Source organism: Topomyia yanbarensis, chromosome 3 (assembly GCF_030247195.1).
Source record: "Topomyia yanbarensis strain Yona2022 chromosome 3, ASM3024719v1, whole genome shotgun sequence".
NCBI lineage: Eukaryota > Metazoa > Arthropoda > Insecta > Diptera > Culicidae > Topomyia > Topomyia yanbarensis.
The window spans coordinates 141,960,953-141,984,443 of NC_080672.1; the positions used below are offsets into that span (position 1 = coordinate 141,960,953).

The 23,491-nt window shown below is 39.7% G+C and overlaps 1 protein-coding gene across 5 annotated transcripts in view; it reads right to left on the reverse strand.

Annotated features, from left to right (window-relative positions):
* The window catches only part of LOC131693907 (uncharacterized), a 221,360-nt gene that overhangs the window by 87,493 nt on the left and 110,376 nt on the right, over positions 1-23,491 (reverse strand). For all 5 annotated transcript variants that reach the window (XR_009306360.1, XR_009306358.1, XR_009306357.1 and 2 more), the window contains one exon: positions 5,515-5,633. Coding sequence is in view for 1 of the 5 variants with exons in the window: in XM_058982172.1 (XP_058838155.1) it covers positions 5,515-5,633 (119 nt within the window). In the remaining 4 variants the exon portion in view is untranslated. The remainder of the gene's footprint in view (positions 1-5,514; positions 5,634-23,491) is intronic.

Below are 23,491 nucleotides of genomic sequence, written 5' to 3' on the forward strand. Positions count from 1 at the left end.
GTCCTAATAGTCTGCAACGGTTCTCATATGGTGGCAGGTTCAACGGATCATTCCAAGGCAATTGACGTAAAGCATATCGTATAAATTTGCGCTGGACAGCTTCAATCCTTTCACTTCACGTTGCATGATAAGGGCACCAGACGATGTTTGCAAATTCCAACTGCGAGCGCACCAGTGAACAATATAAAGCCTTGAAACACAGAGGAACCCGGAATTCGCTAGAAATTTTGAACATAAAACCTAGAAGTCGATTTGCTTTGTCGATGGTCGCTGACAGGTGATTGGTATAAGTTAGCCTTTCATCGAGAATAACACCTAGATCTTTTACGTGGTCAACGCGTTGCAGCTGAGTTCCGGCAATGTTGTAGTTAAAATTAAGCATGTCTCTTGTACGATGAAAACTGATGATAAAACATTTCGTAACACAAAGGATCAACATGTTTCTTTGACACCAATTGTAAAATGTATCAATGAGACACTGTAGCTCACGGCAATCGGCTTCATTCCTTATCACAAGAAATATCTTCAAGTCATCGGCGAAAAATAGTTTCCCTCCACGCATTAGAACAAAGACTGCATCATTCACGAATAATGAAAATAGTAATGGACCTATTGTACTACCTTGGGGAACTCCGGAATTATTACAAAAAGATTCAGATACGTTGTCACCAATTTGCACGACGCACTCGCGGTGAACAAGGTAGGATCGAAGCCAGTGGCAGAAACTCGAGGTACATCCTAGTTTATCAAGCTTTGCAAGCAGTATCTCATGGTTAACTGTGTCTAAAGCGACCTTAAGATCTGTGTAGACCGTGTCAACCTGGAGTTTCCTGGATATGATTTCAATGCAAAACGATGTGAAGTTAACTAAATTCGTCTCAACCGATCGACCAGGGAAGAATCCGTGCTGACAAGGGCTTATGTAATGTTTACTAGCGAAAAACAGCACCTCATTGATAAGCGCTTCGAAGATTTTCGACTCAACTCTCAGCGAAGTGATTTCCCGGTAGTTCACGATGTTGCTTTTGTCATTTTTCTTGTGAACCGGAAACATAACTGAAAACTTCCAATCATCGGGAAATTTTTGCTGCTGAAGCGACACATTGAAAAGGTGCGTCAGTGGGATCGCTAAGATATCGGAACATTTTTTCAGAACAGCAGACGGCATAGCACTTTGTCCTGGAGCATAAGACGATTTTGTTTTCCGTATTGCAGAGAGAACCGATTGTACTGAAATTGTGAATACATCCATATCCACCGCACCAATGGGAACATCACGGGTCGCGTTTTCGAGCTCAATGGCAGATGGCACATCAGTCGTGAAGACACTTGAAAAGTAGCTGGCAAATAGGGAGCATTTTTCCGCCGTTGTAGTCGCTACTTCGCCATTGTAGACCATCCTAGACGGAAGACCCGTTTCCTTTCTCTTCGTTTTAACAAAAGCCCAGAATCCCTTCGGATTTCGTCGTAAGTTTTGTTGGATGTGGTTCACATATCCTTTGTACAACAATTTATTGTAACAGCAGTACTTATTGCTGGCGAGTGCGAAAAAGCGCTTGAGAATGAGCATAAAGCTCGATTTACGAGAGTTTTTGGGGTCGCTTATTACGATTCTGATGTCAGAATTCGAACATTCAAAAGGACGCCTACACAATGGCAACATTTTTTTTACGAAATTGGCAAATTTTGTTAAAATCCGTATAAAACTCGATTCACGGGGGTTTTTGGGTCGTACTATCCCCATATTGGATCCGCTATTTCGAATTAACGGTTAAATATTTCACGAACGTGAATTGTGACTATGTAATGTTTTTAGGTATTCAGCGAAGTTTCATTTCATTCCGGACATTACACTGGACCTTATCAAAGGAATAACAAGGTTGTGGGTTTTAGTAGTTCAACATTAATTCTTCAAAAGGCCTAAGAGATTTTTGTAAACAATCTTTTTCATTCATTATTCGGCTTCAGAGTAAAGTATCCTTTGTAGAAGCAATTTCAAATCTCTATTGAGTTGAAACCAAAACAAATTAAGAGAAATCAACAAAACAAAAATCCAAGACCAGTGAGTAGAGTGGCATGAAGTTGCACATGATTAGGAATATCTTTCAAATTTGTGAACTTATTCGAAAGCGCACAAATTCACGAAGCCATGAGCAGGCATAGTCTGAGTTTCGTGAAATTGTTTTGGTGAAAGTATTAAGTTCATGTAGAAAATTGCATACTTAATTAACTATATCATGAACTGTTCCACGACTGTTGAATAGACTGCCCAGAAAAATACTAAATTTTTGAAAACTCAATCGGCCCAACCCTGAGTCGATTCCTAGTCGCACCAAGAGTACTTGTCCAAATTTGAAGCAAATCGGACAAGTCTAGCTACTGGACCAACGTGCCTGAAGTTTGTATGGGATATTTCGACAATTTACATGGAAAAAAAACCCTCGCATTTTCGCCACTAGGTGGCACTGTGTGCATCGTATTATCATCACTGTAAGTGAAAATAAGAAAGATAATTTAATTGTCTACAACTTTGTCCAAGAATACTAGTCAATCCGGCTTTTTGTTAAAAGAAGTTATTGAACTTTTAACGAAGTGATGGTTGAGTCAGTTTTCCATGGGGCCAAGCAGCGCATGGTTGTGTATCAGTACTCGATTCCCACGAACTGTACATTTTTGTGAAATAATAGTTAGATTTAGCTCAATAGTATATTCAGAAGAATTGTAGTACGTAACACGAGTTATGTTTTTCTTAGAAAATGTTAGTTCCACCTGTGACCGCATAGAGGGCGCCAACATGAACTTTTCGTAGAAGAGAGATAGAATATCCAGATGTTCGGAAGAATTATTGCAAAATGCTTATTCTACAACTTTGTAGAAGACACCTAATTTCTATCTCTTTCCGTTGAAAAGTTGGGGTTGACGCCTTCTATGCGGTCACAATGTGAAACTAAAATCATTTACCTAAAATATGACTCGTATTATTTACTATAATTCTTCTGAATATGCTATTGAGCTAAACCTAACCATTATTTCACAAAAATGTTTAGTTCGTGGTAATCGAGTACTGATACACAACCATGCACTGCTAGGCCCCATGCAAAACTGACTCAGACATCACTTCGTTAAAAATTCAATAGCTTCTTTTAACAAAGCCGGATTGACAGCAGCCTTCGACAAAGTTTTAGACAATTAAATTATCTTTCTTATTTTCACTTACAGTGATAATACGATGCACACAGTGCCAGCTAGTGGCGAAAATGCGAGCTAGCGGGTTTTTCCATGTAAATTGTCGAAAAATCACATACAAACTTCAGGCACGTTGGTCTAGTAGCTAGACTTGTCCGATTTGCTTCAAATTTCGATCAAGTACCCCTGGTGCGATTAGGAATCGATTTAGGGGTGGGCTCGATAGGGGTCATTTTTTTCTTGTCACTCTACTGGTGAATCATGGCCAGCATACTAGGAATCATGAACCGGTTCAAAAGTCCATGAATAATACATTGAGTTCCGTGAAATTGTCCACGTGCAAATAATGAGATCATGAGCAGAATCGCAAATTTAATTAACTATATCATGAAAGTGAAAGCGTATTTTATGAATTTGTGATCTATTTCACGCGCACAAATGGTGAGTGTTATTAAATATGCTCGGAATCATAAATCGTTTTCGGGAAAACATCAAGATTTTTAAAACGTGATTGTTCTAGAATTTATGGCATTTATTCACGAATTCGGAATCATTTTTTTCCGTCCGTGGTCTTCAACGTAAAAACACCCGAAGCGAATTTAATAATCGGAAAGTGGTTGAACGGATATTATGGTAGTTTGTACTGTTTAGGTAACATATTGGGAATTCTCGAGTGCGGGACATAAAGCCGAAGCAAACAGCTGCTGGTCTTAGAAATTTGAGATTAAACTAGGAGTTTCTACCGCTCCCATCAAAAATGTCAAACGATTTAATATTTTACCCAGAGATTAAACTTAGTGCATAACCGATTGGGTTCAGGGCACTTTGTGGTTTTGCGGAATGCCTCCTGATACCGAGCAGAAGTTTCACGGCACGGCAGGCGTTCAGAATCTATTTTAAAATAGTAAGACTTGATTAAAATAACTACATTATTAAAATTTATCACCTAAGACGGTAATAAAATAACTACATTATTAAAAGCATTATCACCTGTTAATTCTGGGCAGGAACGGAAATGATTGATCCAACACCCAATCACTATACTAATCCTACATACAAAATCACGCAAATTGCAGCTCCCACCCGAATCCGATTCCGTTCAACCACTCAACAAATTACCCTGTCAATCCTAATTTGTCCAAACGGAAACTTCTTCACCGCGAAAGACTGCTGCAGACTTGATTGGAACCTGACAAAACCTACATCGTTAGGTAAATCACAGAGCTTCAAAGCACGGGAACAGATAGTTCATTAAGGAACTACATCAATTCACATCCGGTCGGTTGGTCGGTTGATCGAATGGAAGGAGAAGATAAATTTGTCCCGATTTTGACCTCCGGTTCAGCTTTCCGGGAAGCGAGAAGATGATAGAAGTGACCCAAATGAAAAACCGCATCGTTCCTATCCGGTTTTCTATGTGGCAATACCATCGATCAGCAATCCCCGGTTGCTTAAAACGAACCGAATTCTGACAGTGGGTTGGGGGAACAGTGGAAATATGCAAATTCCAGTGATTTGTCATTTCATTGCTGGCTGCTTCCGGTTCCGAACGCGCTCGGCGGTGCAGTGGAATTTGTCCGGGATTTCCTCAGTGCGAATATTAATTTTCCTTCCGTTCATACGTTCGTTCGTTCGTCCAAGTAATGTGTTCTGCAAGCAATGATTGAGGATTTAACAGGTTTTTTTTGCTACCCACTAGCAGCCGGAAAATGGAAATAAAATCTTCGATACAAATTGATGTTATAAATGTAATTTGCGGGACTCGAAGGAACCGTTTTATGGAAATTGATTTTCCCTCTCCCGTCGAGAGTCGTAAATTGAATCCCGATCGAATTTATTCCGTCAGATTGCAAACTTGTTTAGTAGCAGGTGTGGTTCCAGCCAGTGAAACTTGTTTATTCTGAATCAGAGATATATTGCTTTCGTTTCGCATATTAATGCCAAGGGGGGAGCGGAGCAGTTTTCCAAGGAACAATCATTCTGATTCCGCTGTCCGTGCTGGAACGTGGAAAGCTCCCACAGTTTGTCACGTAGTTTCCGAAAAGCAAGCGAAATTTCAGAGCGAAAATCAGCTTCTATTCTGCGAATGATGAACTCGCACTGTACCGACACAAAGCGCGAAAATCACGTCCGCAGAAGTTATTCTCCCTACTGTTTTGGAAAATTGCGTTTGTGAATTGGCTCTACGTGAGAATGTTACTGCGTCAAACTTTGAAGTTTGTTTATTGACAGGGTGCAGGAGAATTGGCCTCAGCAAATATCAAGGCAGCGTCTCCATGCAGCTGCCGGTTTTGTGTGATTATTTAAATTTCAGGAAATGGTACTCACTTTCTGGAACCGGCCACCTCTTCGACTATGCAACGATTACGTCGCCATCGGCAAGGTGATATTGTCCAGTAACTGGAAGCAGCACTGCGCGCCCATCCTTCTTCGGGGTAGAGAAGGACCTGAAAGGAAAAGGTTTTCTGAATTATATTTCAATGATTTAATAGATTATATTGAAAATATGTCAGTTTTAAATTGCTCAGTTTTAAATTGAAATCATTTTTTACGTTTACGTTTTTGTTTTATTATTTCGGTATGATATTGGTAGAAAAATGGGACTTGTTTTTACCTATCAAATTAATTTGTTGTGAGAACAATAATATTTACTAATAATTTGGATTCCAAGAAGTCATTCCTATATATACAATCAATGATTCAAACGACCAAATAAGATTGGCGGTGGACTCCAGACTACAATTTTTTATGCTTAGAAATTTGTAGCTTGGAGACATTGTAATCGGATTCACAAAGATCATATGAATAATACTCAGCGCTCTGAATAATGGCCATGTGATAATTAAGTTGGCAATGTCCAGTCAGTGCCCTGACTAGAATACTGTAGTTGTGCTTGTAAAAATGCAACAAATTCTTTAACATTTTCGTACTCGCATCCGGCACACAAGTCTTTGTTTGAACGCAAGTTTGCAAGCTACGCCAATGGTTGGCATGTTCGGATAGAGTCCAAGAGCGAATCTTGTGCTTTATCCAAGTTATCGACAGTGGTAGAATTGGTTCTGAGTTCGATATGCGATAACTAATTTCGATCTCGAATCTGCCGAACTAAGTGCTTTCAGGGCAGCTTTCTTGGTCCTGAAACGATGTGAGCTGTCCAACATGAAGACACCATTGCTCAACAAAATATAGCATCAAATCAAAAAGTGTGTTAATGCAAATACCGGTGATCATTATATGATAATCATCGGCGAAACCATTCGTCGAAAACCCAAGCTCATTAAGTTTCCTCGGCGACAAGGTTCCATAGAAGTGGTGACAGCACACCGCCTTGAGGGCATCCGCATACATTCAGTTTCCTTATCTCTACTTGTCTTAACGGAGAGCACAGATGTCGGTTGCTAAGCATTGGGTGTATCCAGCTCGTGATATATGAAGGTACTCCATGAGCTCGTGCTGCTTCCAAAATAGATTTGAAAGACAGATTGTCAAATCATCATATCGAGAAAAACTCCTAAACTTGATTGCTTTTGTGAACAATCTTTTGCAGACAACATTGGGTAGCAGGGTGGTAGTAGACTTTCCTCGCTGATATGCATGTTGCATTGCATGCAGCGGGTGCTCGCCCAAGCTAACATCCCGAATGTAGTGGTCGATTAAACGTTCCACTGATTTGAGTAGGAAGGAGGTCAGACTGATCGGTCTAAAGCTCTTTGTTTCCTCATAAGTGGTACGGCCACCTTTGGGAATGAATTTAACAGTTATTTCCCTTCACGCTAATGGAATATATCCTGTTGCAAGACTACAAGTAAGAATTTTTTTCAAAATATGCTTGAAGTGATTATATCCTTTTTGTAGTAGAACTGGAATGATTCCATCCTTTCCCGGAGACTTATACGGAGCAAAACTTCCAATCGCCCATTTGATCGATTCGGTTGTCACAATTCTACGAGCAAATGCTCAAGAATCATAACTACCTGAAAAGAATTCAGGGGCTGTCGTTAGTGATGGCTCCGTACAGCTTGGCAAGTATGTGTCAAAAAGACAGTTGACATATTCGTCAGACGAATATTCTTCATTAGCAGCTCTAATTGAACTGATATGAAAGTGTTTCGATTTCGAAAGTAACTTATTTAATCAACTAGTCTCGTTGAGACTTGAGACATTTGTACAAAGGCTTTTCCAACCACTTCGCTCAGAGGATCGAAGGGAATTTCTGTATGCTTTGCGAGCCAACTTAAATGCCTCCGACCCGTCCCTGTGTCTGCGATTCCAAGCTCTTCTACATAACTTTTTGAGCCGAACAAGTTCGGTATTTTACCAAGGTGTTCCTCTAGAAGCACGCATAACTCGAAGCGAACAAGCGTCTTGGCATGCTGCTACTATGAGTGAGCTTGTTTTATCCACGACCTCATTCAAGTCACTTGGAGATTCAATAGTCGGAATATACCCATACATACTAGTCGCCAAACCATCTTCGTAGAGGTCCCAGTTCGTAGATTTGGGATTACGATATCTAGCGAGACGTTTAAATGATCAAAGACTATGTACTTATGATTAGATAACGACGGTTCGAGCTCGTTTGGTACGAGACAGTTTGCCAACTTATGCGTAATACCGTCAGAGCAGAGAGTTACATCTAACACTTCCAGCACCTACCAGCTCGTGCAAATGTTGGGCGGTTTCCTGCATTAACAATGTATATTGGATTATTTCGGTGCCTCTCAAATTGATATCTGAGCTGCCCCAAATTATGTGATGGGCATTTGCATCACTGTCGATTATAAAGGGGAAAGGCATTTCTGCCACAGTATGATACAAATCTTTTGAAATCATCAGAAGGTTCATTATGCGGCAAATATGCCGATCAATAGACGTATTTTTTGTTTACGTTGTCAACAGTTATATTTACCGTGACAGCACAAATATCGCGAGTTGTGAGGTCGGATATAAGACATGCGTTTATAGCACTATTCACAAGTATACATGCACGAGGCCTTTCACGTGAATTTGTCATGCCATTTTTGTTGAAAGCTACGAAGACGGGGTTAAGTAGCTTTCCAACATAAAAGTTTACTTTATGGAAATAAGGTTCTTGAACCAAAGGTAGGTTCCTGCAGAATGCGCGATAGATTCATAGTTGCTGTACGTTTATGCTAAAGATTAATTTGTGCTACTCTAACCATACTCGATTACAGCACTACACATTCCATCATCAGCACATGTTGTACAACAATTAGAAGATACCAAACACGTTGGTTTATAATCGCCTATATCGAACCCCGAAATGGATATTAAGGACATGACCATCAATTGAATCCCACGATTTACGAAAAAACAAACTACTATGTCAGAGATTCGCGTAACGCAGCAAAGGTAAGACCCACGACACTCCGTGTGCGACTGGCATATTTTAGTCCTACCAGCCATTCAGTCCTCGGCACGGAGAAACACCTTGATTTGAGGACTCCTGTTTTCAGTCGCCTCTTACTACATGAGAACAGGAACCCAGTGGATCAATTCTTGGTTGACATACTTCAACCCGCCGGATGCCACACGGCCTCTAGGCTGCCATTGCACGTGGATACCTATTTACGAGGCAGTGAAATATTTTTCCTCACCAACTGCGTATAGGTGAGTCATATATATGTCACTATTGACCATCATCGTGGTTGCTACCTTTATGTTCACGAGCATCTGATTTCTTCCTTGCTTATTGCCTTTACGAGTGTGAATTTGCTCAATGATTGCGCTGGTTCTAGTTTTTGAGATACTTGACGCAGCTTTTGTCGTTGTCAATATTACCTGAACAGGTTTATTTATTTGTTCCCATCTTCGGTAGGTACCGTACAGATTATAAAAAATAGAACATAATACCTAAATTAATTAAAAATTCCTTAATAGCTAACTTATAACTAGATTTGCTGACATTAAAATCAAACAGATGTGAAGTTTCGTTGAATTTGTAGCAGCATCTACCCACAGGATTGTTTTGACCATAAACAGTACGATTTCTAGGAATCCACAAAAGAGGACGGTGCCTTAGAGCGCGAGGAGGTACAAACACATTAATCCGTGCAAGAATATCTGGGCAGTCAATATTATTACACAACATATCGAATATAAACATTCTTTACAAGAATGTGCCGCGGAACTCTAACGTCTGTAGCTCAAGCAGCATGCATCTATCGTTGTAATATGGTAGATGGAAAGGGTCATTCAACGGTAAATTTCTTAGAGTATAATGCACGAAACATCTTTGTAGGCGTTCAAACCGGTTTATTTGGACGTTGTGATGAGGAGCCCACACTTGCACAGCGTACTCCAAAACGCGTCGCACCAATTCACAATACAGAGCTTTTAGTACGTAGACATCGGTATTTCGCTTCAAGAAACTACATGTTGCGACTACATACGGGGAACTTGTCATTTAAGTCAATATATTCTGATTCTGAAGTGTTGCGAATGTCTTCGCTATCGTTGCGGTGATATGATCCAAGAAGCTAAGCTTTCTATCAAAGCACTTCCAAGTTACGAATGGAATCCACTCTTTCGATGACGCGGTCTTGGAGCAAGTACTCATAATGAGATAGAGTGGATGAAACTTATCATTTACATTTGTCAACGTTTACCTGCATACCATTCAACAGGCACCATTGTTCAATATTAAGTACGTTACCTTGAAGTGCAGCAGAGTCAAGTCCAGAAGCAATGGAACGAAAAATCTTTAAATCATCGGCGAAGAATAGCTTTCCAGATTTGATACAATGTCGTTTATGAATAAAATAAAAATTAGCGGCCCGAGACGACTTCCTTGGGGGGCTCCGGTTGACATATCGAGCAAGTTAGAGCGTGTTGAACCAATTCCAACGAAAGCACTCCGACTAGACAGATATGATTGCAACCATCCAGTTAACCACGGAGGAAACCCTAGTCTTTGCAGTTTCAGAAGGGCAATATTGTGAGGTACTTTATCGAATGCTTTTGAGAAGTCAAAATATATTGCATCGGTTATTTTGGAGGAATTTTATTTTATTTTATTTATCATCTGACCTAGTTGGTCTTAATGAATATGGGGATGGGGAAAAGCCAATTTGAGTGAAACATTAACTCTCCTCAAATAGGCATAAAAACCCCATATCTTTTCAATTGAATACACAATACAGAACTTAACAATAACAATAATAACTTAACAATTAAAACAAAAGAAAAAACCTGTTTTAATTCACCTAGCGGTGCAATTGTGCCTTTCTCATTTCTCTAAACTATGGCACGGAGGCTTTTTATGTTCAACATAATTGTGGAAATGTCCATTACATTCTTAGTACACTTTGCACTTATACACAATGGCATGTCAGCCATGAACTTGATGAGCTACGTGTCGACGGTGAAACACTTGAAACAAAAAATATCATATTCCATTAGCCTAATCAGCATTAGATCAATGTTATCTGCTTGCTAACTCATTTTGTCATGCGGGGGTGGGTATGTGAGGAGGGCGAAAGTCCCATGAACGAACGACTCCCCAGCTTAAATTGGTATGCTTTGTGATATAGTGGTGGTTTAAAGATGATGGGGTTGAAAGGTAGGGGTATGAGGGCTGGATGGGGTGGTGGTCTGAGGGGTGATTTAAGGAGATTTTTAAAGGAGGGGAGTGAACAGTAGAGGGGGGGGTGTAACCCCTCTCCGTAAACCATCAGCTACGCCCCTGTTAAAATCCAGAAACCTTATGCGAGTCGAAAAAAAATTGGCCGGGATTAGGTTGACGTTTTTCAGAGTGATTGCATAACCTTTCTATATGAGAAAGGCAAAAATGTGCCAAAATCCAAAAAAGTGAATCGTCGTCAAATTTTTTTCGAGTTTGCATCAAATCTCGACGTTTCATGCACCTTGAACACATTTAGCATCAAAAATAAAAATTCTATTTTTAATTTTTCCTATAGTTTATATGAGAAATTTCTGTGTGGCCGCACTCTGAAACCCGTAATTCCGGAACCAGAATTCCGATCCAAAATTCAATAGCAGCCGATGGGAAGGTTGCACCTTTCATTTGAGACTAAGTTTGGGCAAATCGGTCCAGCCATCTCTGAGAAAAATGAGGGACATTATTTGACACATACGCTCATACATACACACATACACACACATACACACACATACATACATACATACACACACACACATACAGACTTTTTCCGATCTCGACGAACTGAATCGAATGGGATATGACACTCGGCCCTCCGGGCCGGGCTTAGGTTGCCATTTTTCAGAGTGATTGCATAACCTTTCTATATGAGAAATGCAAAAATGTAACAAAACAGGCTAATACAAAAAAGGAAAAAAATATAAAAGAAAAGCAACAAATAAAACTACAGATTAAAAAATCGACGGTAAATAACTGTCAAGTCAGAGACGCCTTAGCAGCCGGTTCTTGAAAGTGGTGGATAACACGTTGAAATCGAAATCCCCAAACACGCAAACGTTGAATATGGCAGACATGAAACGAATCGGATCATGACCACCATATAGGGAGTTCCTATGTTTCAACAGCAAAAAGCTTCGTTGACGGAGCACACGTTCTGGTGCATAGATGTGGAGTTGACCTAATAATTCCGGCGTATCTAACTCACCTAGAAGAATCTTAGCGACGAAAACAGCTTGGGCTACTCTCTTTCTCGTTTCAAGCGTGTGTGGACCTAGTAATCTACAGCGGTCTTCGTACGGCGGAAGATTAATAGGGTCCTGCCACGGAAGGCGTCTTAATGCATAACGAACGATTTTTCATTGAATGGCTTCAATTCTTACTATCCATTTTGTTTGATACGGACATCATATTATGGAGTTAGATTCCAATATAGACCGTACCAATGCGCAGTACAGTGAGCGAAGACAAAGAGGGTCGTTAAATTCATTCGAAATTTTAAACATGAATCCAATCTGACGGTTTGCCTTGTTAATGATATAGTCGAAGTGAGGTCGGAAAGTGAGTGCAGAATCCAAAGTGACTCCAAGGTCACACACTTGTCGTACACGCTCAAGATGTTGATCTCCAATACAGTAGTCGTACGAAATTGGCTTGTGCTTGCGATGATATGATATTACACAGCACTTGTGAATACTAATTGTAAGTAAGTTTAAGGAGCACCAGTCATTGAAAGTGTCCAAGAGCTGTTGTAAAGCTAAGCAATCCCTGATGCACTTGACGATCATGTATAATTTAACGTCATCAGCGTAGAATATACGACAACCCGGAGGTAATACCGTGGCTAGATCATTGATAAAGAGTCTGAATAAGAGTGGGCCCAAGTTACTTCCTTGGGGAACACCCGAGTTGATCGTAAAAGGGACAGAGAACACACATCCAATTTTTACTACAAGTGTTCGATCTCTCAGATATGATTCGAGCCAACGGATCAGGTCAAAAGACACTCCTAATAACTTCAGCCGTTCCAAAAGCATTGCGTGATCAACTCTGTCAAATGCTGATTTCAAGTCGGTATATACAGTGTCAACCTGAGCACCAGCTTCCATATTACGTAAGCAAAATGACACGAATTGAGCGAGATTCGTGGAAGTTGATCTTTTTGGGATGAATCCGTGTTGATCAGGGGAAATGCAGCTTTGGCAGGATGCAGAGAGCCCATCGTTCATTATGATCTCAAAAACTTTGGAGAAGGCACACAACGATGTAATTCCTCTGTAATTTTCAACATTTCGCCGATCTCCTTTTTTGAATACAGGAAACATAATTGTTGGCGCTTCTCAAAAGAGGGGACCAAGATGTTAGTGTACATCATCAAATTTGAAGTTGTAGAATGTTGCTTCACAAATCGATGCTGACATATGTCGAGGATGTGAGAAGTAGCAGCGTACATCTCATTGTAAACAAATTGTTCAAAGACTTTAGCAAAACAGTTCAAAAGTAGGATTCTGCTGTAATTCTCAATATTATGAATGTTCCAGCCTTGTGATTCGGAATTATAGCCGCTTGTTGCCATGCACTCGGGAAGACGCTTTCAGTGATTGAGCGGTTAAAATAGTGCTAACTTGTAATGACAATGATTGTGCACATCCTTTTATGAATATCGGAGGCAAACAATCTGGGCTTAGTCCTTTCGATGGGTCGACACTGGATGAAGCTTTCAACACGTCTCACAGTGATCACCTTCCATACAAAAGTCGGACAAAACCTCAAAAGTGGCCCGAATTTGATGAAAACGTCACATTAGGGTAATTTTGTGACGCTGAATTCATATTTGATGTTTATTTTTTGTTTTTTATTACCTCAAAATCTTGGCACTTAGGGTGGTTCGAAAATTCAACATTTACGAATGTAAAGTGCACTATTTCCAAAAATTCATTTTCAAAAAATTAGGTGCGGTGAATGTTTTAGCAGAATACACATTTTTTCAATTGTTGATCCTGATAAGACACATCTATAAATTATATTGCGAACCCTGGGAAGTCAAAGGCTACCATGCGTCTCCTTCAGACGTATCATGAAAAATAACCTTTTTTTCATATCTCGGGGCAGAAAGGGGCAAAACAAGATATTCATTTTCGGAAAGTACATTAATTTTCAAGTATCGTGAACAACAAGCGATCTTTCCGAACCGTTTCAAAAAAAAGTGCAGCCACTTTGAACATTATAACTTTAAACTATTGCTCGATTTATTATTTGTTTTTCATGTCTGAGCGAGAAGAAAAGTTTGTATCGACTAAATCGAATGGCAGCTATAAGTCCAGCGAATAACCTTTCACATGAAATCAGTTTGACCTCAATCGGAATATTAACTAAAAAGATATATTCATTTGAATAACTTAGGTTTGTAAATAATTTTCCTCAGAATTTATCATCTATTTCACCTTTGAAGTTATGTAAAAAATCGAACTATCGTCCTCGGGACTTAATATTTCGAGAAGACTCTATTCAACCTGTTAAGAAACAGAGAAAAATATTAAATTATGAAAAATCTAAAATAAAATTTTGAGGTTTTGTCCGGCTAGGCGACACTGTGCGTCTGCCTCAGTCATATTCAAGCAATGGAGACTGATATTGTATGAAGGTAAGGTCGGTTTGAAACTTGACTTATTTGGAAACTGGCAGCATGTGGCGGAGCAGGCGTTACTTTGCTGCCTTCGGTGTTTCTGCCGTCGGTTGAGGAGGGGTGAGATTCCAAAACCCCTTGGTCGTGTAGTAACAACTGAGATTTTATGACACACTTGAAGCCCTTCTTAAAACTTAGAATGCACTTGTAGTGTGCTATAAAACCAGAATTGCTACTTGGGCATTGCTTTGTCTTTTCTATCAATAGGCAATCCAACTTTGAAGGAAACAAGCGTGAAAGTGCGCACATCGCTTCCTTTAGGAACCAGCTTGTGTACTTAGACGCTGTTGGTGTCCAGTCTTGACTTGACCATTTCTGTCACCGTATCATCTGATACCTGTGGCATTACACCGGACAGGTACAACCAAAACTTTGACTCCCCGTTCTAAGTTAAAGCTATTGCAATCGATGAAGCATCACCTCCATGGACATCGGTGCCAGAAAAAAGCTTTTATGCTGGTTGAGATGCAGCTTCAAAATCATCGTCTCTCTTGCGTCTCTTCTTTCAGACCTATGAAAGGTGATCTTCTGTTCACAACCAATGGAGTGGCAAGGACCGATAACTTTGGTAATTGTTTGTGATTAGCGGTTTCTGATTAGGGTAAACCGTAATGTGCCGTTTTTTCACAGAACTGGAACGTACTAGTTTGTCCTTGATATGGTCGGTGTTAGGTCAGACCGGACTAAGTGACAATGCACTGAATTCGAGAAAAACGCGTTTAAAGTTTGAATCGCAGCATCCTTTATATTATAATAGGAAAATAATTTTTACCATAATTCTTGTTTATTGTTGTATATTTCAAATCTGGTAAAAGTAGAATGTAAAATCCAGTGCTATCATTAACTCATTTTTTGATGTTTTGCGACTTGGTCCGATCTGACTTAACACCGACCATATGTGCAAAGAATATTATGTTTTGTACTCCATTTCTCCCAAATGTTACATGTATCTGTATGTAAGCGGTATCCAATTTTGTAACCGAACATTGATTTTCTCACCGTTCGTATATTTAAAGCTTTCAATTATGACATTGTCACACACAACCATGTGTTATAAATTATTCAAAATTAAAATGAATGCTATGTCCAGGCCAAGTTGTTGAACGCTATGAGCGCTGAGTACCTGACATAGTAGAGGTGACTATCGTAAGTCTAACCTCCTTTTTCACTTTCGCAAAATGTTCCTCATTACAAATACTCGGTTTTGTGCGAGTTATCAATAATCATAGTATTTGGTGGGAGCACCACTTCTTGCTTCTGTGACTCACTCATCTCGACAGATTGCTAGGGCAAGAAGTGTAGTAACAGTTTCCTTTGTTCTTCAGAGAAGCACACAATATAAAAGTAACTATATTTGTCGTTCGCTTCGCACTGGCTCGGACAGAAGCATAAACAACACTGAGTTTCGTGACCAATGGTTTTGGTTTTTGGAAACAGCAATCTTCTTTAACGTTTTCTCACTAATTTGTTCATAACAAAATAGCTACTAAACTGTTAGAAATCGTGTTTTTGAAGTAGAATACTTCTAACGTTTCAATATGGGGGTCCCTTTTCAAAAATTTCTGCTGAGATATTTTCCCAGTTTTTAAATGCGAATAACTTCCGTTGTACTGATCGAAATCGCACTATCTGATCGGAAATATGTGCACGTATATGTAATTGATCCCGTAAATGTACGTCTATTATAGATAATGAAAATAATGTATTTTGAAGAGGTGGTAATTATCTGCGCTGATTGGTCCGTACAATTCAACCAAGCAGCGAGCGTTGCTAGGGCTACCTCTTTTATTATCAAAAGAACTTCGCCAGGTATAAAAACGGCCCATAAGAGAAAATTCGTCGGTTTGCTTTCAGACCTCGTAGTAGCTGCTACGCTTTGTGTCAGCTCATACTCTTCGGTTGGAATATATCAACACACATCGCTGAAAAAGCAGCACGCTCTTTTTTCGGAGTTCAATACGCGGATTGCAAGTGTGCGCGTGCGAAGGGGTGGTTGAGTACAAGAGACCCCGCTCTCTTGCTCTTTAAATTATGCGTGGCGGGCTCAGATAAATTCATCATTTGGTTAATTTTCTTTTGGCAAGCGGTAGTGCGATTGACGATGACGATTTTAATAGCATTGGTCGTTGTGTTGTGTGAATAAGATGATGTTGGGTTATCGGATACTGATATATTTCGGCCGTTGATTTGATACTCGGGGCAAATTGGGACAACTTTTACATATCATATTTTACATATGCTGCTATAAATACAGTTTAATTGTATAACTGCTGCATGTATGACGGGATTTATACATCCACATTAAGGCCGGTTTATTTTATGTTCAGTTAAATGATTTTACTTATTTCGCAGTTCAGCTAGTGAAATGCTCCATTAAAAGTAATGTCCTGGCACCAGCGATACCAGATTTATAGACATGTCTGAATTTTTCAGACTTTTGATAGCCTCCTACAGACGTAGTTAAAAATTTGCAGACTTTTAAAAGAGTAATAGCGGTTAGCAAAATTGTACTAGAATCAGAGGTGGGAAAAAACCGGTTGAGTTCCGGTATGGTAAACCAAGTATTCACACGTATTTGTGTTTCCTTTTCATTGTGTGCGGTCTTAGCCCTGGTTGTGTTTCAACGAGACGTTACGTATTTTTATTAAGAATTCTAAACAAATTTGTTTTGGGTATAATTTAAGGTATGTTTTCGGTAATTGAAAAAAACGTCTTCAGACATCTTTTCTGTTCAAATATATTATGTTCGTGGTTATAAATGGCGTTCCTTAAATCAATATTGAGACATTTTCATAATGATTTATCATCAGGAAGTTTGCAATATGGACTCGACATGGACATTTTTAATACATGATTGCAAATTGATTGGATATGGTGAGCTATATTCAATACTATTGGCATTCAATAATGTTTTAGTGATAAAAAAATCATGAAACAAGGGTTTTTTGGATATCGAAAAGTTGTCTTGAGATTAAAAATAATTATCCATTTTTCATACCAATATTTTAAATTTATTTAAATAGGTATATGGTTCCAAGGAACCGAAACTTGAATTGCGTCGTAAATTAGAAATTTAAAATGGCGGAATTATATTAAAAATGATGATTTATCAATTAGCATGGTTACGGTATGGCCCAATATGCTCATTAACGATTGAAGGTCGTGCTTACATATTTTGTTGTAATGAGACAGACAATTTCGTGATTGGTGAAACTTTGAATATTTTTTTTTATTCGAATGTTCACGCACATTTTTTTTTTAAATTTAATTGTTCTGCAGTAGATTTACATACACACATGGACTGGTATTGCCGGAAATATTTATTCCTTAAAGAAACTTAAGTGTTCTTGCAATTCGTTAGTTGGTTGCTGTTCTCAGTGAATTAAGTTTTTTAGTAATTGAATAATTGAGTGGTAATTTTCTTTAAACTCGAATGTTCGCGACCAAACCTTCTAGAGGATCTCCATAATGTATCAAAACGATGTGTAGTAACAGCAACAATAACAGAAATATGTTTTACCAGAACTCTGTAAATAAGGACCTAATAGTTTATCAGTGAGTTTCTCCTGCTTGCGCCTGAGTTGTTGACCATATGTTAATAACACACATATACACGCAATTGCTTTTTTGCATGTGTCGTCGTTGATGCGTCGCAGCAGTAATATTTATACATGTTTATATTTATACAAAATGCGAGTGTGTGCTCGAGATTGATACGACTATTGGCGATATAAATATCACAGGCCTCTTTGAATTAATTGAGTGTTATTGTGAAGTTTCAAGTGATTCAAGTTAAGTTGAATTGATTTCATTATTTTATTGATTTAATTTATTTAATTGATTTAACTGTTTACATTGTTTTTATTGATTTTATTGTTTTTGTTATTTCATTGTCTTCGCTGATTTAATTGTTTTCTTAAATTTCATTTTAAACATTGTGACATTCACATAATTTTATATGATCTAGACAACTTTGCCGAAACAAACATATCTACATTTCTCGGTGTCATGCAATAATTCGCCAAAACATGGTAGCGGTTTTTAGATTGGTGTGCGCCATTTTGGTTTTCAGAATTGAAACAACCATCAATTGTGGAACTGTTAAGAACCAGCCATGTGGATATTGCCCCATCGACTCTCAATGACTTATTGAACTCAATTCAGTTGTCTATTCGGCAGACGAATTTACTGTCTCTTCTTTCAACCGGAGCACCGCGTACAGAAAAAAAACAGGTGCGGTTCCAAAAAAACCCATCCGAAACCACCGCTGAGAATACATCAACACAAGTTGAAGTTCGTACACACATGTAAACGGTGCTGAGTAACTCGGTTTAGTTTTCGAAACTGAGACTCGGTTGAGGTTTCAATTTCGTTTACCGTGTGAACGAAGTCAAAATCGAACACGATGTGGATCATTCGTTTACACATGTTGAGATTTTGAGAACCGTACCGGTGAATGTACGTACCGGTTGGTTTTTACTAACCTCTGACTAGAATAACTGCATTCGACTACGAATGATTCCTTCATTAATAGTATTCTATTTTCTATCCATTTTTAAACGCGAAGAACAATCCCTTTGTAATAACATTGGAAACTGATGCCAACACCTACAACTGCTTGCTAAAACTTCAACGTGTCAACATTGGCTGGGACCGCTGCCGAATCTTCGAAGACGTCGATGTTTTCCGATGCTACAATTGCTCTGAATATGGCCACAAAGCACAGGCCTGCTCCAAGCCAGTATGTTGCCCAAAATGTGCGGAAGGCCACAAAGCCAAAGACTGCGAAGCCGCTAACGCGAAGTGTGTGAACTGTGTTGGAATGAATGCAGCAGCACAGTCTGCCACCGAGAAAATGAGCGAGAATCACGCTGCGTGGAGTTTGGATTGCCCGCTTTATTCAAGGCGCCTAAAGCTGGCTAGATCGAGGATTGATTACTCGTAGCAATTACCTGTAATAATGGAGCTGTCCGGAAAGGAAACCAGTGCCTACCCTGGTTGGCCAGGTAAAAAATTCGAGAGTATATGTCTTCACGAAGCTAGGATTGATACTGCAATCACATTGAGAGAAACCTCGCAATTACAGCCGTTGCAGTTCACGCACGCCAACCTACCTGGGCCTCAAACTACAAGCTCGGGAAATCATTTGGAAACTAGTGTCAACCCTGGTTCGTCAGGTAAAAATATAGAGCGTATATGTCTTCCCGAAGCTAGGTATGATGCTACACACACGTTGAAAGAGTTTACCCATTTGCAGACACAATCTCCCACTGTTTCACATGATCACCTCAACGGTATCTGGCTTTATTACCAGAACGTACGTGGCTTACGAACCAAAATTGATGCTGCCTTTCTTGCTGTACGCGATTGCAATTTCGATGTCATTATTATGACAGAAACTGGTCTTGATGATCGGATCGAGTCTCTTCAACTTTTCGGCAGTTCCTATAATGTATTCCGCTGCGATAGGAACAAAACCAACAGTACGAAATCCACCTTCGGAGGTGTTCTGATCGCTGTTGCTCAGCAACATTCTAGTTCACGTGTGAACATTACCCACGGGACTAATTTGGAACAAGTCTGCATATCGGCATTCATCAATGGACGTAAGCTTTTTCTTTGCGCAATATATATTCCTCCAGACAACAGTAGAGATGTCTGTATGATTGAGTCACACATTGCATCAGTGCGTGAGCTTTGTGACAAGGGATCAATTGAGGACACTGTCTTGGTTTGCGGAGATTACAATCAACCACGCTTGAGTTGGTTATCGGAAGACAACGTAATCCAAGTTAAAAATGCTGCCCAGTTACCGCCAACAAGTTCCGCCTTAATTGAGGGAATGGATTTTTTAAATCTTAACCAGTTTAATGTACACGCCAATCAAATCGGACGGGTCCTTGACTTAGTTTTCTGCTCGATGCACCACAACATTTCGGTCGAGAAGTCAGTATCCCCCCTTCTACCCGTCGACACGCACCACCCTCCGCTAGTTGTCACGATGCAATCGCCTAGTTGTCCGGCTATGCCGGTAGTTGTTCCAACTAGCCAACAGCTGAATTATCGCAGGATTGATTTTTCCGAGCTGTGTGATTATTTGCTCCATCTGGATTGGTCAATGCATCTAGGAAACAGCGATGTAGATGCAATGACTATGAACTTCTGCCGAGTAATTCAGGACTGGTTGCAGAATAATCTCCCGCTAAAACGACAGCCTGTTTCCCCGGCGTGGAGTACATCGACGCTGCGATCCCTTCGCCGAAAACGAAATGCATGCCAACGCAAACTTCGTCGCAAACGATCGCCGGCTACAAGTCACGATTTTCACGTTGCCAGTGAAGCATACCGGAATCTCAACGCTGTTCTGTATAGATCGTATGTACAACGAGTTCAAGTAGGCTTACGAAGTAATCCCAAAGGATTTTGGAACTTTATGAATTCTAAACGGAAAAATCACAGCGTTCCTTCCAATGTGTACCTCGATGGAAAGGCAGCGTCGTCCACTGCAACAGCCTGTGAATTGTTTGCCAATCATTTCGCCTCCGTTTTTGCTCCCTGTTCAGCGTCTGATCAGGAAACCGAAATCGCATTAGGAAGTGTTCCGCAAGATATCGCTGATTTAAGTACCTTTTTGGTTTCACCCGACATGGTAATAGCAGCTGCAAGAAAGCTAAAAAGCTCTTTCTCCCCTGGACCAGATGGGATTCCAGCTGCAGTTTACTGTCGCTGTGCCGTCGCTTTAGCTGAACCTTTGTCTCGCATCTTCAACCAATCATTTGACCAGGCTAAGTTCCCCGAAGTTTGGAAGCAATCCTACATGTTCCCAGTGTTCAAAGCCGGAGATAAGCGAAATATCAAGCAGTACCGCGGAATAACGAATCTTTCAGCTGGATCTAAGTTGTTTGAAATTGTTGTCAATCAATTCATCCTCAGCCGTACAGGAAGTTTCATCTCCCCAGACCAACATGGCTTCATGCCAGGGCGATCCGTTTTAACAAACCTGTTCGAATTTACGTCAACTTGCATCAATTGCATGGAGAAGAAAACACAAGTGGACACTATATACACAGATTTGAAAGCAGCTTTTGACCGAATCGACCATGAAATTCTTCTCAAGAAGTTGTACAAGTTAGGAGCGTCCGACAAGCTTACATCGTGGTTACGCTCCTACCTTACGCACAGAACGCTTTGTGTGAAATTGGACTCTTGTATATCGGCTCCGTTTACCAATAGATCAGGTGTACCGCAAGGCAGCAATCTGGGCCCACTACTTTTCTCACTGTTTTTTAATGATGTAGCAGTAGTGTTAGGTTCCGGGTGCAAGCTCATATTTGCTGACGACCTTAAGCTGTACTTAGTCATCCAGTCAGTCGAGGACTGCCGCCAGCTGCAAGCACTTTTGAATCGCTTTGTGAAGTGGTGTCGAATGAATCAGCTTACCGTAAATATTGCCAAATGCTCCGTGATGACGTTCCATAGGAAGAACGATCCGTTAATCTTCGATTACAGTATGGACGGGGTTGCGCTACAAAGAATCAAAGAAGTCTGTGACCTGGGTGTAATTCTTGACCACAAACTGTCCTTCAATTCTCACATGACCAACATAATTGCGAAAGCAAATCGGCAGTTGGGATTTATTTCGAAGATTTCACGGGATTTTACGGATCCTTACTGTCTAAAATCCCTATACTGCGCATTGGTTAGACCAATCCTCGAGTTCGTCTCACCGGTTTGGAATCCGCATCATCTAACTTGGTGTTTAAAATTGGAAAGAGTCCAGAAAAGGTTTATACGCTTAGCTCTTAGGAACTTGCCTTGGCGGGACCCGCAAAATTTACCACCGTATCGTGACCGTTGCCAGCTGCTCAATTTGGAGACTTTAGAATGTCGTCGTAGTATCCAGCAAGCTACTACCTTGGTGAAAATCTTAAATGGAGAATGTGATGCGCCTGAATTGCTGTCCCGCATAGATTTCCGAGTAGCAAGGAGAACACGAGATACATCATTATTATTGCCGAGGTTCCATCGAACGTCTTTTGGATTCCATGAGCCACTGTCTTCAATGATTCGAACCTTTTCTCGTGCTGACGCTGCTTTTGAGTTTGGTGACTCCTCGAAAATATTTGCAAGCAATTTAAGAAGATTGCGTTTACTGTGATTATTATGTGTATTAGTAATAAGAAACCTGACATGTAATTTTACTTGACTTTATACTTATACTTTATACTTTACGTCCATTTGAGGGTGGCGACTGGTACGAGGAGGCCAACTCAAACGGACTTTTTCCCACTCGAATCATTTAGACTATAATGTCCGATGATACATAAATAAATAAATAAATAAATAAATAAATAAATAAATAAATAAATAAATTATTATTCTAGTGTAACTAGGATTTACACAACCATCTAGAGACATTTTCAGACATTTTAATTATTCTTCTACACACCTAGAAAAAATCGTGTAAATTTACGTCTCCTGACCCTGACATATACGAGCATCAAAAATGATTTAGTTTTACGTTAGATTTTAATTTTACATGACGTTGATTTTCGTAAATCATGTAATTTTACTCCACCTATGGTGTTTGTTTTGAATGGCAGTAAGTGTAATTTTATGTCATTGCGCATGTAAAGTATTTGTTTCTTGTAAAATTAAACGGAACATGGCAATGTTTCGTCATTTCGTGAATTACGGGTTATTAAATTGTGTCATGTTTGCAATTACGTCAGTGATAAAATTCATATTTTTTTGGTGTGTACAGACATTTGATAAACACATGTGACATCGCTACATTCGTTGTTGGTTATTATCATACGTGGCAATTGCAGGGTTATTGCAAAAACTACACGTTAAGAAACCTGCTTGGTGAAGGTTTGAACATATTATGTATAGGGCATTCTTCTGCAATGCCCTTCTGCTGGCTCTTAACTTCAGAGTAAGTACAATTTACAGTAAGTCCAAAAACTATTTGTTTTCCGATTTGGCCCTTAATTTACTTTATTTGTACATGCTATACTTTAAAGTGGCCTATTTCTAAAAAATATTCAGCAAGACAAACACATTTTGATCCCACTATACATATGTGTAATGAAATATACAATAATCAGGGCCGGTGGGTAATGTGAGTAGTTAAGGTAATACTATCCACTTGAAAATAATCGAGTTGGTAATAGTTGGTAAAGTTTCGAGTGGGTACT